At 36.0% G+C, this 15,180-nt stretch overlaps 1 protein-coding gene across 2 annotated transcripts in view; it reads right to left on the reverse strand.

Moving 5' to 3' along the window:
* The window catches only part of vir (VIR_N domain-containing protein), a 346,195-nt gene that overhangs the window by 262,663 nt on the left and 68,352 nt on the right, over window positions 1-15,180 (reverse strand). For both annotated transcript variants that reach the window (XM_090377624.1, XM_090377623.1), the window contains exon 12: window positions 10,217-10,293. In XM_090377624.1, coding sequence (XP_090233750.1) covers window positions 10,217-10,293 — 77 coding nt within the window. The remainder of the gene's footprint in view (window positions 1-10,216; window positions 10,294-15,180) is intronic.

Raw genomic sequence — 15,180 nt, forward strand, 5'->3', positions numbered from 1 at the left:
AAGTTACTTCAGTAATGTATAATATTAACTCATTACTACACATAACCAAAACTTTGTCTTTTATGACCTTGAACTATGGCAAATATTGCCAATTATTTGTTTGGAAATTTCCATTTCGAACAATTTTCTTTTTTTTTTTTTTTTTTTATTTGCATCAAGCAATTTGTGTGCTATGAATATTCATGAACTAAAGAGAACTTACAAAGAAGAAACTACTGACATGATCAAGGGATGTTTAAATGTTTAAAATATGATGCAATTTGACAACTGTGATAAACTTGAAGCAGAAGACTAATTTAATTTGCAATTAAAAAAATTCCTTTCTGGATGAACTGCTGAAGGACAAGTCTAAAATATCTCATCAACTAATAATTGAACTTAAGATGTTCAAAAGGAAGTGTAATGGTTTTGTCACTCCTAACAAATCCATTACACATCTAAGAAACCAATTATAGAAAAATTTGTTGAAGATTCAATTACTGTTCTTAATACATTTTAAAGGCATAAAAACAGGTCACAGAACAGCAGTAATGCCTACAACCTTTATTTTGAATGATAATCCATGGACTATTATTCAAAATAAAGGTTGTAGGCTTTACTAAAATAAACAACAGAAACACTTTTTTTTTTTTTTTTTTTATGAGAACCCCAAACACGAGAGGTATTAGAACCTATAGTACTTAGTACCATGCTTGGGTTGGAGGTTGAGAAGACGAAAGAAGATATTTGTTGACATTGGACTTGAACTTCTGTAGATTGTAATTTTCAGGAAATACGTATGAAGGAAGGTTGTTCCAGAAAACGGCAGTTGAATGAATAAATGAGGAAGATGAAAAGTTGGTTCTGTGGGTTTGAAGTTGGACAGTAAATGGATGTTGGCTGGTGGCGGCACGTGTTCGGACTGTTTTGAAAGAGAGAGCGGGAATTATAGAAGCCAATTCAGAAGAACAGTGCCCATGGAAATATCTGTAGAAGAGGCATGCAGCAGATACATTACGTCTATGAGAAAGCGAGTGGAGCGACTCTGTTAGAGATGAATCATTAATTAACCTAACTGCCCTCTTCTGAATGGAATCAAGAAGCCTGAGAGATGTTTTGGGGGCACCACCCCAGATGTGGGAACAATATTCCATGGCAGTGCGGATTTGCGATTTATACAGAGTGAGCAGCTGTTTGGAAGAAAAGTAACGCCGAGAGCGAAAGAGAAAACCAAGTTTTTTAGATGCAGAGGAAGCAATATTTGTAATGTGCTTGTGCCAAGAGAGATTAGAAGTCAGGGAAATCCCAAAAAGAGATATATCCTTTTGCCTAGAAATTGGAGTGTCACTAAAGATAAGCATAGGAGCAGAAGAATCCTTTTTGCGAGATATAAGGCAAGACTGAGTTTTAGAAGGGTTGAAATCAACTAAGTTGTCTTTGCCCCACTGGAGAATTACCTGAAGATCGGCATTTAAGGAATTGGTAGCAGAATTTCGAGAAGTTGAAGCTGATTGAGCAGGGCAAGGTTTCTCAAAATGGAAGGTTGAATGCAATGTGCTATCATCAGCAAAACTATGGATAGGATTTCCAGTCAATGGAAGAAGGTCATTGATATACAAAAGGAAAAGAGTGGGGGAAAGAACTGAACCTTGGGGGACACCAGCATTAGTGGAGAAGTTAGAAGACAGAGAGCCATCTACCATCACCCTCAGTGAGCGATCAGAGAGAAAACTGGATAACCAATTACTAAAAACAGTTGGCAAACCATAAGATGGAAGCTTGTTTAGAAGACCTTTATGCCAAACACGATCGAAAGCCTTTGAGATGTCGAGAGCAACTATTTGTGTTTCACCGAACCTTTCCATTGAAGTAGTCCATAAATGGGTAACATAAGCCAGAATATCACCAGTGGATCGACACTGACGGAATCCATACTGGCGATCGTTGATCAGACGGAAGGTTTCTAGGTAGTTTAAGAGTTGGCGGTTAATTGATTTCTCCATTACTTTAGAAAGAGTAGAAGTAATTGCAATGGGACGATAATTGGATGGGAGGGATTTGTCACCCTTTTTAGGAACTGGCTGGATATGAGCAAATTTCCAAGCAGATGGAAAAACACCTTTGGAATAAGAAAGTGAAAAAAGGCGGCAAAGAATAGGAGTAAGTTCAGGAGCACAGATTTTGAGAACAAGTGGAGAAATACCATCAGGACCTGGAGCTTTCTTAGCATCAAGATTCATCAAAATCCTTCTGATATCCTTTTGACGGAAGACCACAGGAGGCATTGAATGGACAGTGTTGGGAATGGTGGGAGGTGTTTTACCAAGTTCATTAATACATGAGCTGGAGGAAAAATGGGATGCTAGTAGGTCAGCTTTATCCTTGGCTGAAGTGACAACAGAACCATCTGGTTTGGACAGAGGTGGAAGCAGAGATGGGCAAAAGTTGCGGCCAATAGCTTTGGCAAGAGACCAGAATGCTCGGCTACCATTAGGGCAAGAAGCAAGTTTTCTACTCTTAGCCTGTTCAAACTCTAGTTTGGACTGATTAATAACTGCTTTACAATTGTTGCGAGCTTTGGTGTAGGCAGAAAATGAAACTGAAGAATTAGAAACAAGCCAATTACGATATGCAACATTCTTCTCTTGAACAGCCTTAGCACATTTATTGGAAAACCAAGGTTTAGATAAAGGACGAGATTTTAAAGTGGAGTGTGGGATAAAGGATTCCATTCCTGCTAGAATAATTTCACTGACACGATCTGAGCAAACGTTGACATCAGGAGTTTTGAAACAGTAATCCGACCAAGGAAAAGAAGAAAAGTCTCGCAGGTCATCCTATTTTGCATTCTTATAATGCCAAACAACACGAGGTTGGGAATAGCCATGAGATAAAGGTTCCATTGGAGAAGAGACAATCACCAAGTTGTGATCTGAAGTGCCTAAAGGACCTCTCACTTCGACCGTGTACTTAGAAGGGTTGTTTGTGAGAAAAAGATCAAGTGTATTGGCTGTATGATTCGGATTGTCCGGTATTCTTGTAGGTAAATGAACAATCTGTGCTAGGTCATTAGTAATTGCAAAAGCCTCAGCATCTCGACCTGCTGGGTCGGTGTGACTAGAAAACGGAAGCCAGCTGGAGTTGTGAACATTAAAATCACCAAGGAAAATTACCTCACTGTTAGGAAAGTTGGACTGGAGAAAGTCAAGTTGCAACGAGAGGAAGTCAAAGAGCTCCAAGTGATTAGTGGAGTTGGGAGAACGGTAGAGACAACACATGAATTTGACACAATGAGGCAGAGAGATTTTAAGCCAAAGAAGATCAAAGAGAGGAGATTCCAAATTGCCAAGTCTCTGACAGGGAATATCAGAACGGACATATGCACAAGTACCACCTTTGAGGCGAAAGGAATTATACAGTGAATAATTTGGGCATCTGAGATGAGCAGTAGTTGAATCAACCGATAACTGAGATTCTGTCAGAAAAAGTACATAGGGTTTGGCAGACTGCAAGTGGAAATGGACATCGTTGAGATTAGAATTGAGACCACGTATATTTGTGAAATGAATTAGGAAATCCTTGGGAGGTTTAGATCTTTTCGCAGATAAGCTTGTGCTATTAGTTTGACAATTCATGGTGTATTCAATAGTAAGAAAAAGTGGGTGGGACATGCTGTATGAAGTAATGAAATTTTTGGATATGGCGTACATGTGGTAAGAATATACCCAGATCCTTGACATAACGTGGCCTCGACAATGCTCCCCGCATACACACTACTCGGACTCCCTCCAGTCACTATCTGGCAGAGTAGAGGCAGCACGATTATACACTAGCTGATCCGGAAGCCTCCTAGAGAGTTACCAATAGGTTCGGTCCGGTGTACTAACTAGCGGCCGGCCTGCGAAAACCGTTTTAGAGCTGTACCCTCGAAATGTAAGAAATATTGGATCTCGCCACGACGTTCATCATAACCTCAAAAGTCATCAATCATACTGCATGATGGAAGAGATAGGGAATGGTTGACCGGAACTTAGCTCTAGAGACTAAACATGGGTTCCACCACTTCAAGCCTCCAATAAGCAAAGTGGTGGTATTTCACCGGTTGATGAGAGTCATCTACCACCTAGTACTGCCTGGTAACATAGAGGGGCGGCATTCCTCCATGTGGTGTGGGCGCCACACCTCGACCCCTGCTTACGTTGGTTCACACCTGGGTGGTCACCCACCATGCGCTTGTGCATGGAGGTTATACCCAGGATTACTAACAGTCCCACCATCGTTACCTCACAATGAAAAATAAAAACCGAAATTTCATGAATGGATCAGAAAAAACATATTCTTTGTGTTTTGGAAAAGAAAGGGGTTTGAGCACAAATAAATATTAACACTAATTAATGCTTATTAAAATATTAACACTATTAACAAAGAAAAGTACTGTCTAACCTTACTAAGCCCTGCTTGCTGAAGCTTATATTCACAAGGGTCCTTTACCTGTGCACTTCTGTGGGTTGCTTCTTTTGGGGAACTTCTCTGGGATGCCTGAACGAATACGCACAGCTTTTTTAGCAAATGGATGGGATTTCATCTGTGAAAAATCATCACTCCAAGTAACACTAACATCTGTTGTGTGCTTTTAACATCACTATACCTTTATATAACAGATGCATTTAAACAAGATTCAGAATCTTGCATCACTTGAATAGAATTCTGTTTTGCTATCACATGTTTGTTATGTTGTTATTTGGTTTTTAGGAGCATTAGCAACTAAGGCTATATTGCTCCGGGATATGCGGTGGTCATTTCCTGACCTTTCCGCATCCTCCGTATTTGGTGGTGACGGGCTCGAGTCCCGGTCTAATCAAGAAGCGTGTGCTACGCACTGCTGCTCCTTCCCACCTGGCTACGGAGGCAGCTGCTATCACATGACATATTATAAAGGGCTAATTCCATGTCATCAGCTTCAACATACTGTCCATCCCTGTTCCCTTTCAGTCCTGATATCTCAGGCTGTGGATCCATTATAATAAACCTTTAGGATAAAAATTTTATAAAAAACATTTTTTTACACAAACTTTTATCAGTAGACACACACTAAGGACAATGTTTTGTTTTTCACAAAGTAAAGAATTAAAATTCAGCAAGCATAACCTTCAAAAAATTTTACCTTTTCTTCCTGTGGAAAATACTAAACTAGATAAAATAACTTCAACATAAGCAAAGAACATATGAAATTTTGAAACAAGTATACAGCTCTTATAGTGCTCTTAGTGCAATTGACACTAAGCAAAATCCCAGCTGTAATGCAAATAACCCATGGTACAATCAATGTGCCAATATCAAACATTTGTTCATTTCACGCACCATTCCTTTTACAGCTCTCATTTAGTGACTGCAATTGAATAGATGCATACTTGCATCAAGCCACAAAAACTGTGGTTTGTTTTGATGAAAATGTGTGTGTGCCAGCAGTGAATGTGTTAGACGAAAAGATAAAGTGTCAGGCAGGAATCCCAATAACACTACATGATGATAATGGAAAGCCACAATACCACAGGGAGAAAAATTTCTGACTTAGCATGGAAAATTGTCTCACCCTCATTATAGTCTCCCATCTGATATATTTTATTTGAAACCTGAAGCAGCATCTTTGTAACAAACAACTTGACTCTGACATGAAGGTTAAATGTGCAGTGAAATAATGGCTTCAAAATCAGAACCCTTTATTTTAAAAAGTACTATGAATTAGGAAAGAATGCTGGCAAAAACTGTTAATAGTGATGAGTTGATACATATAAGATATATATCACCTATGTACTGCATAATAAATCTTTTTATTTACATGTTTCAATCAAATGAAACAACATTTGATATGAAGAGCATGATAATGCATAAAAACACTGATATTAAATTTTAATATGTTAACTTAAAATTAACTGAAAAACACAAATGTTTAAATGAAAGAACCATACTTTGGGTCTTTCAGCTAGAAAGAAACAATTTTTATATTAAGATTACATAGTAATGTAAAAAAAAAAAAAAAAAAAAAACACACTGCAAGAAATCAGTCCATGAGCTTTTCTAAGTCCAAGTTTGTCCAGTTCATTCCTGAATTAAAACCTGATTAATAAAACAAGCAGTAAACCCAGAGAAAACTGTCACTTTTTGATCAGAAAAGGGGGTTTGATTACTAGAATATCATTTTTATGATAAATTGACAATTTCATGTTCACAACATCAAACATAGAAAAGCATATGTCAACTATCCACAGGATGTTGTGTTCACAGTCATTTGCTTGCAGAGCTTAATATGGGTGACCATCATAAAGGTACCAAAGTTTTATGAAAAGACTCATATATCATGGATTATCTCCAAATAGCAAGAAATGACATATGCACTAGCAGTAGCCAATGGATCAATTCTCCTCTGCAGTGATGACTTTGGCAACAGTTTTCATACAGGTACAATCCATTGTGATCACTGTATATCACAGATGCAACATCATGTTACCTCAAATTCCTTTATCAAATTGCCCACAGCTTTATTGGAACATGGCCCACAATAGTGATTACGTGCATATGCAATCCCGTATCAAGCTTCACCATTGAGTCCTTGCATGTACCAATGCTTAATTAACTCACCATGTGGCACACATATCAGTGTGAATCACGCAGCCAGCCTAAAATAAACCAACAGATCTAGGACTACATCTCTCACAAATTCATTAATGTACTAAGAAAATTCTTGGTGGTTGTTGTTGTTATTTGGTTTTTAGGAGCATTATTCCCATACCTTTCCTCATCCTCCGTATTTGGTGGTCATGGGCTCGAACCCTGATCTAATCAAGAAGCGTGTGCTATGCACTGCTGCTCCTGCCTGCCTGGCTATGGCGCCGCCGAAAATTCTTGGAGGAGGCTTAAAAACAAAATTCTTTAGAAAACAATTACTTGAAATATTCTATGGAGACACAATTAAAGTAAATGCAATCCTTAGAAAAATTTTAATTTTTAAATGCTTGAAAGTAAAAAACTCTCTACTTACATAAGCAACACACCAAAAATACAATAATCAGTCTGTTTTATTGTGTTCACAAGCAGTATAAAAGTAACAAATACTAACAAAAAGTAACAAATGCATTTTTAAACGTAAACCATATTTTCTTTCCAGATTAAATCAAAAACACATGTGATTGCAGATTGACTTCCTTTATTCAAAGCTCCTGGTATCATATATTTTGTTTCCCTGTTTTTATGAATATCATGAAAACAACTGTTCACCTACCAAAGAATCTACTGTACTGAGAATAAATAACTATCATTTTACTTGTTAGTCAGGAATAAATAACTATCATTTTACTTGTTAGTCAGGAATAAATAACTATCATTTTACTTGTTAGTCATTTTCATATGCTGATAGATTTCTTATACAAATCAATTAACGAGCCGCCATTCTTTTTTGTCTATATATGATTGATATTGCTGTTAACATAACATTGACTGTTTTATGACAAAGGAATAAAAATAAAAATCAGACTTAAAACATTATGAAAACTTATTATTTATCTTAAACAAACAAAGAAACAAAAAAAAAAAAAAAAAAAACAGGGAGGAGAAGACTTAACATCAAGATTCAATCCTTCAATATACAGACCAAAACATCAGCACTGTACCTACAATGCCACCACCACAACATCTTTATCTGATGTCATACAGCTACACTTTTAAAGTGCATCATAAAATAAAAACCGTGTTATTTTGAAAATCAATGTGTGTTGGCCTCTAATTCCAAAATTTATTTTTGTATTGATAAACCCTACCTGACTGCAAAAGCTCGGCCTAATCCATGGCTTATCAACTGTGCCCCTTCCCTTATCAGTACTACCAAATATCAACTCTGATCTTTGGTAGTACCGTAGAAGTCATCTTATCCGACATGATCAGGAACAGTAGTTGGTTATTCGAAAAAGTCAGTTAAAATAGGAATCATAAAAAATACACATACATGCTTTAAGAATTTTATCTTCACTTAAAACATATACATGTACATTCATTTACATAAAATCACTAACTTTTATCATTTAGATGAGGAAATGTGACATTTTGCATAGTCCTACTTCTTTATAAATAACAACACTGACTGTTGAATCAGGCTATTGTTCAGCATAATGTTAAGTTCAATCTGTTCTTCGCATCTTATGTGGTTACCCAGAGAATAAACAAAAGGGAGGGGGGATTCATCTTCCAACAAATCAGTGACGATTTGTTGAATCCATAGCACATTTTCTTGCTCTCAATCTTTGTGGAATCTTCAGTTTGCTGAAATCACTTAATAAACTCTGCCCTTCATTATTTTCTTACAGTTCGGGACTTTCATTAGTAGTGTCAACCTCGGGCCAAAGTTTCCTCCAAGATTTAGTAAATGTTGAACTTGAAATTTCATTCCATGCTATTGCTACGTTGTAAACACATCTTTGGTACTGATGACTTTTAACAATTCTCAACTTCTCTGACTTTAACAATTCTCAACTTCTCTGACTTTAACAATTCTCAACTTCTCTGACTTTAACAATTCTTTTAACAAAACAAGACCTATATTCATGTCTTCTATTTGTTTGACAAAACTGAACTCAAAAACTTTAGGCTTTTTCATCACTTTAACATTCTAGAACTGCTTGATTCATAGGCTGCATCAAGGTTGTTACAATCAGTGGCAAAAGCATAGTCTTTGTCTCCTTCTGTAAGTCCTTACCAATGAGATGTGAGGGATCATTAGCCAGAAAGAAAATAGCCTTTTCTGGTAAGTTTATTTTCTTCATAGAAAATACATATTCACGAAAAAACTGTTCTTTGAATAATGCAGAATTAATCCATGCTAATTTTTATAAGTGGTAGTAAACTAGTAAAAATGAACAATTTATATTTTTTTTATAAGCTTTATTTAATTTACCAAATTTATCATTATTAATTTACCATTAATTTACCAAAAACAAAAAAGCAGCAATTTCTGAGTTGCAGTTGCATTGTTGTAGGTGACTACCATTATTCTCTGGATACAGCTCTGCATTTTTTCCCATCATTTTTATAGATAAAATTTTACAATCTAGACTTTTTTGTCCATATTGTAGAGCTATTCTCCAATCAAATATTCTCTGTTGTTAAATGACCTTAAATATTCTGTAAATATTTGAGTAGCAGGTTGATCAGCATATAATCTCTACATTCTAATGCACCATACATGAATATCAAGGCGCCTCTGTAGCCAGGTGGGAAGGAGCAGCAGTGCGTAGCACACGCTTCTTGATTAGACCGGGGTTCAAGCCCATCACCACCAAATACGGAGGGTGCGGAAAGGTCAGGGAATGACCACCGCATATCCCGGAGCAATATGGCCTTAGTTGCTAATGCTCCTAAAAACCAAATAAACAAACAAACAACAAACAAACATGAATATCACATTTTGTTTAAAAAATATAAAACTTTCTGTACCATAAATCTTTTGAAAGAAGACCCAAGGCCTATTCTTTGATGCTTTTATGGGTCAGCTGATTGGAGTTCTGTGCTGCCTTTCTTGCATAAACTACAGCCAGTAAAATAATGCAGTCAGTCCACTATCTCTAATTTTGTTTTCTTTAAAGTAGAGTGAAAACTTAACAATCATTGTGAAACAAAGATTTCTTTAACAGTTGTTTCATTCATACCTAATTCATTTATTTTAGAGACTCACATTTATTTAGTCTTTACAGATCATCCAACTTAGTTTTCATAGAAACAGCAATTCTCTTTTCTCACCCCATATGTTATTAGTTTACATAATATTTAATTAGTTTACATACTGTAATTACAATAACAAATAATTTTATTGATAGGTAAATAAATAATTTTGTTATATAAATAATTATTTAACAAAATTTTTCTAAGAAGTCAATTGTATATTCACAAAAACAAAAATGACCTCTCAGGAAGCATAAAACTCAAAAGGCAGAAGTTATGTACACTGAAAGGACAGAATTCATGGGATATCAGGTAACCTACCACCATTTTTGCCACACTTTTCCAGGTTATTGATTATGCAGAAGCCTGCATAATGACTACTTTTGGCCAGTTGTGGGTAGTTTGAGAGATTTAAAAAAAAAGCATGAATAGAAGTCATCATTGTCACTATTATTAAACTGTTAAGTTATCAGGCAGTGTACATAAACAAGTGTTCTGTTATATGCACTAACTCATCTCAACAACTCACCTGCTTTGTTAAGAGCAACTGTAAAAGCTTTTGGTAACCAGTGAGCAGTTGACTTTTAAATGAGTCTGAAGTACTACCTAAAATATAAAATTAAACAAATGTGGTTTAATGATATTGTAAAAGCAATATGATAATAGAAAATCTCCTACTTATAATTTATAACTTACAAAAAGGTAAAATGTACAAAAAAAAAAAAAAAAAACCTAATAAAAAGTATGAGGAATTTATGAGGTAATCTTATGTTGTTTGTTTGTTATTTAGTTTTTAGGAGCATTAGCAACTTAAGGCCATATTGCTCCGGGATATGCGGTGGTCATTCCCTGACCTTTCCGCATCCTCCGTATTTGGTGGTGACGGGCTCGAACCCCGGTCTAATCAAGAAGCATGTGCTACGCACTGCTGCTCCTTCCCACCTGGCTACGGAGGCGCCAGGTAATCTTATGACGATCTGTCTTGATATTACAGTTAAGTTTCTAGAGGCCATTTTTTATACACAGAACAAAATAAAATAAAACAATAACCTCAAGCAAAGCTGAATACTTAATATATATTGAAAGAATCAAATACAGTTGTCCTTTGCTTGGCACACAAAATAGGGCATTACAAATCTAAAATTCTTTGACAAATCTCAAATCATATTATCCTGAAATATCTAAATCAAGGCATAAATTGAATCTTTATAGGATGTACATAAGGTAGCATGGCATAAATTTGAACTCACCCCCATCAAAAGACTGATCAGAGCTCCTCCTTAAGAATAAAATGGAACCCAATCTATTGCATAACCATCAACTATGCCACATTGTATGCAGACTAATATAAAGATTAAATCGCAGTCTTTAAACTGGATTGTTAAAATAGATTTTTGCAACCATGTGCTGAAATGCAACAAAGTATTTTTAGAAAAGCAAATCTTTCAGATATAGCAAAGAAAAAAAAAAAACTGTAAGTGGATGAGTACTTCTTGAAAGTAATTATAGATCTGGACAATTTTGTATCAATAAAGTGGAAAAACATTAGAGGAATATTTATAACTATAATTTAAAAATTTTCAAAAAAGGTCAAGCATCTTTATTGTTCTTAAATAAAGTTTTAGAATAAGACTTTAATTTAGTTTTGCTTCAATAATCTCTTTTATGTCAATAAGAAAGTTGTTCCCTGTGATAAATAGAGATGAATAGCACTGGTAGGACATTTTTATTTTTAACAGCAAGTGGGCTGATTCCATTCAATGTATATTCTTGTCAGCTAAACTTCATTTTGCCAATGCCTGTGCTTGTAATACATGGAAATATCAGAGTATTAAGAATATTAATAAGATATTGTTCTTTTTTATTCCTAACATTCTACTAAACTAAGTAAAATATGAAAAATTGGTAATTTTTTTTTATTTATTAAAAAAAACTTTTGTAAAGCAAACTATATGCTTTTGATTTGGGTACTTATAGTGTGATACCAACAGAATTATCAGTTTGAAATTTTTTCTACTTAATCAATTACATGTTGCGGGGGAGGATGCTGTAACAAGGTTGTTTTCAAAAACTTCTTTTGTTAAAAAAAAATGGCAACCAAATGTAGAATTTTATACTCTAGGGTTGTCTCCCTATAGCAGTGAATGCCCGTAGGCACAGCAGAAGATGCTAGTCATTCGATATGCAGTAACATTAAACTTAACAACAATTAATTGAAACTTTTAGAAGGGCTACTACACCTAGCACAGCTACAAATACTCGTAATTAGTACAAAGATGTAAATTCCCCTTTAGAGATCAAAAATGACTTTGGGACACTAACAGACAGTTTTTAAATAATTTATAGCTATTTCTAAATAACCAGATCTAACAACGTTTTGAGTTCAAACAATACTGAGTTCTTTATTCACTAATTGAAGATTAAGAGAGCACAGTAATTAGAGTGGTTAAATAATCACTTTTAGTTAATTTCTTTAATATATTGTAAAGTTTATTTTGATTTTTTTTTTTCTGTAATAGTTTGTAAATTTAATTTTTATAATATTATAAATATAATTTTTTAAAAGTTACTTTCTGTAATATTTGGTAAATTTAAACAATGGTTGTGACAAGATCCACCTTGAATACTTAGACAGAGGATATCACGACTCATGCAGATATAGCCAATGGTAACTTCCAGGTGAGTCATGATTTCATTGTTTGCAGAACCTGTGGCATGTATTACAAGGTCGACCTTAGTGGATAATAATAGCTCACCTGGTGATTCTTTTCTTTGCCACTGTTGTACAGAGTGTACCGATCTAAAGTTAAAATTTGGTGCATTGCAAGAAGAATTTGAGTCACTGAAAAATAGGTGCTTGCCCTCGAGAATAATGTAACTGGGAGCTTGTCAGGGACTCAAGACTGGTAACCCACCAAGTGATACACTCCCAATTCAGGCCCCAGAACAGAATAACCATGTGCAAACTGCTCTGGTTCAAAAGACTTAATTCTATTAGGAGACTCCACTGTTAGGACAACGGGAAATATTTTTTGTAATAAGGATAGGTGGACTAGAACCAGGGTATGACTGCCGGGAGCAACAATTAATGATGTCACCAACAAATTGTCAGATTTTAAGTTTGGTAAAGAAAATATTATTATTCACATGAGAACTAATGATATTAAGCACACAAGATCTGATGATTTGTTACACAAATATAGGACCATGCTGAAGAAATGATGCGAGTTAGGTCATCCATGCATCTGCAATTCTGCCTGACAGGAGGGATTATGCTGAAATGCTTATAAGCTGAAACCCTTGTCGATTAACTCAAGAACTTGAAGTACTCTGCAAGGCTTTTGTGGGGGGGGTGGAATTTGGCCTGTACTTGTAGGTAGAAGGAATCTGTTTTGTAGATACAGGATACATTTGAATAAAAATGGTGCAAAGGTTTTTGCCAGTACCATTGAGGATACCTTAAAAGTTCGGGGAAACTGCTAGTTTGGGGGGAGGGACAAGGGTAATATGGATACGCATTAATCTAATATTACTGGTAAAAGTAAAGCTTGCATATACCTTAAGTGTTCTTGTTTCTTACTGCAACAGAACAGATCATATTAGCAAGATGTTCTGAGGGCAGAAACATTTCAAATGAGCGGGTAGCTAATGCCAGGAAAGCAAGCTTAAATAACTTCAAGGGGTGTGTCAGGATAGTTAACTATACAAGAACACTAAGTCTTAAATGTTTATACAGTAATGTCAGAAGTGTCATCAATAAAATGAGTGAATTCAAACAGTTGGTAAGGACAAGTAACGCTGACGTAATAGGACTTACGAAAACGTGGTGCCATCTGGAAATAGGGAATGATGAGTTTCAGTACAGTATTTACAATGTATTTAGGAAGGATAGGGTGGATAAAAGGGATGATGGGGTCATGCTACTTATCAAAAGCAGCCCGAGCACAAAGAAAGCTTTCCCAGATTCAACGTTCCGCATTCTAGTATAGAATCTTTAGGGTGTGAGATGGTTGGAAGTAAAGGTATAATGAGAGTGGGAGTAATCCACAGGCCAAGTGATTGTGACGATTATGATGAGAGCCTCTACATCAAATGGAATAGGCAAGTAGTAAGCGTGAATGTCTTATTATGGGCAATTTTAATTTGCCTCTAATGGATTGGAGCAAATGCGAAGTAAACTCAACATGGGGAACAAAATTTTTAGATCAACTAGATCAGCAGTTCCCAACCAGTGGTTCATAAACCCCCCAGGGGTTAGAAAAAGTGTTCCACGAGATTTGCACTAAAAATTCTGTAATGGTGCCTGCTTAGATTTACATTGGTATATTTTTGTAAACTACAAAATAATTTAATATTATTTTGTAGTTTACAAAACAATATTAAATTATTTTATTAAATTTTTTTGTATGCAGTTGGGGTTCAAAATTTATATTTAGTTGTTGTTGTTATTGTTGTTTTGGTTTTTAGGAGCATTAGCAGCTTAAGCCATATTGCTCCGGGATATGCGGTGGTCATTCCCTGACCTTTCCGCATCATCCGTATTTGGTGGTGACAGGCTCGAACCCCGGTCTAATCAAGAAGCGTGTGCTACGCACTGCTGCTCCTTCCCACCTGGCTACGGAGGCGGCATATTTAGTTGTGGTTTGGGTCACATGCCCTTACATAGCAAGCATGCGTGACAGGATGTTAGTACGGGGCATTGGGTGCGAATGTGCTGATATGTATCACACTGTTCAGTCACGTGTCAGGCAATTTTATGCGTTAATGATAGATGTTTTGTTGATCATTACTGGTGTCCTCATAATTGCTCATAAGCTATTGATATATACATTTTGCCCCTTCTTGGACGTTCTTATACATTCTTGGACCTTCTGATTATACAAAGCAGTCAGGAAGTATGTGGGCTGTGGTAAAAGAGTTACAAAACATTATATTCACTAATTGAACTGAAGGTTTTTTTGGTTTTTTTTGTTAGTGGTTGGCACATCGGCTTCTGTGGCCATAATGCACCTCCCAAAGTTTTTTTTTTTTTTCATTTTACTCTGATCCAAGCCCGAGGCAGGATTCAAACCTGTGACCTTTGGGTTGCAAGGCAAACACTTTACCCACCTGGCTAGCCCGGTTGGCTGAACTGAAGTGCATCACCCCCCTTACAGATTGCATTAGATAAGATTGACATGCGTAGATGATGACGTAATATTACATCAGCGGTTATTTTCAGCTATATAACCACGCTCTGCAAGAGTTGCAGTCATTCACTGCTTGTGTCAGGATGGCGAGTTACGTGCAGTTGATGCCACAAAGAAAGAGTGCTACTGTTGCTTTACATGAGGAAGGATGTTCTTCCTGTCATATTGCTTATAGAGTATCTTGTAATCAGTCGACAGTGAGTAGATTTCTTTCCAAACTCTAAAATACTGGTTCTGCTGATAGGCAGAACCAGTATTTTAGAGTTTGGAACCAGACGGAAACGAGTCTCTATGCCAAAACAGG

The sequence above is a fragment of the Mastigoproctus giganteus genome, chromosome 7 (genome assembly GCF_048544385.1).
Source record: "Mastigoproctus giganteus isolate SK-2022 chromosome 7, ASM4854438v1, whole genome shotgun sequence".
NCBI lineage: Eukaryota > Metazoa > Arthropoda > Arachnida > Uropygi > Thelyphonidae > Mastigoproctus > Mastigoproctus giganteus.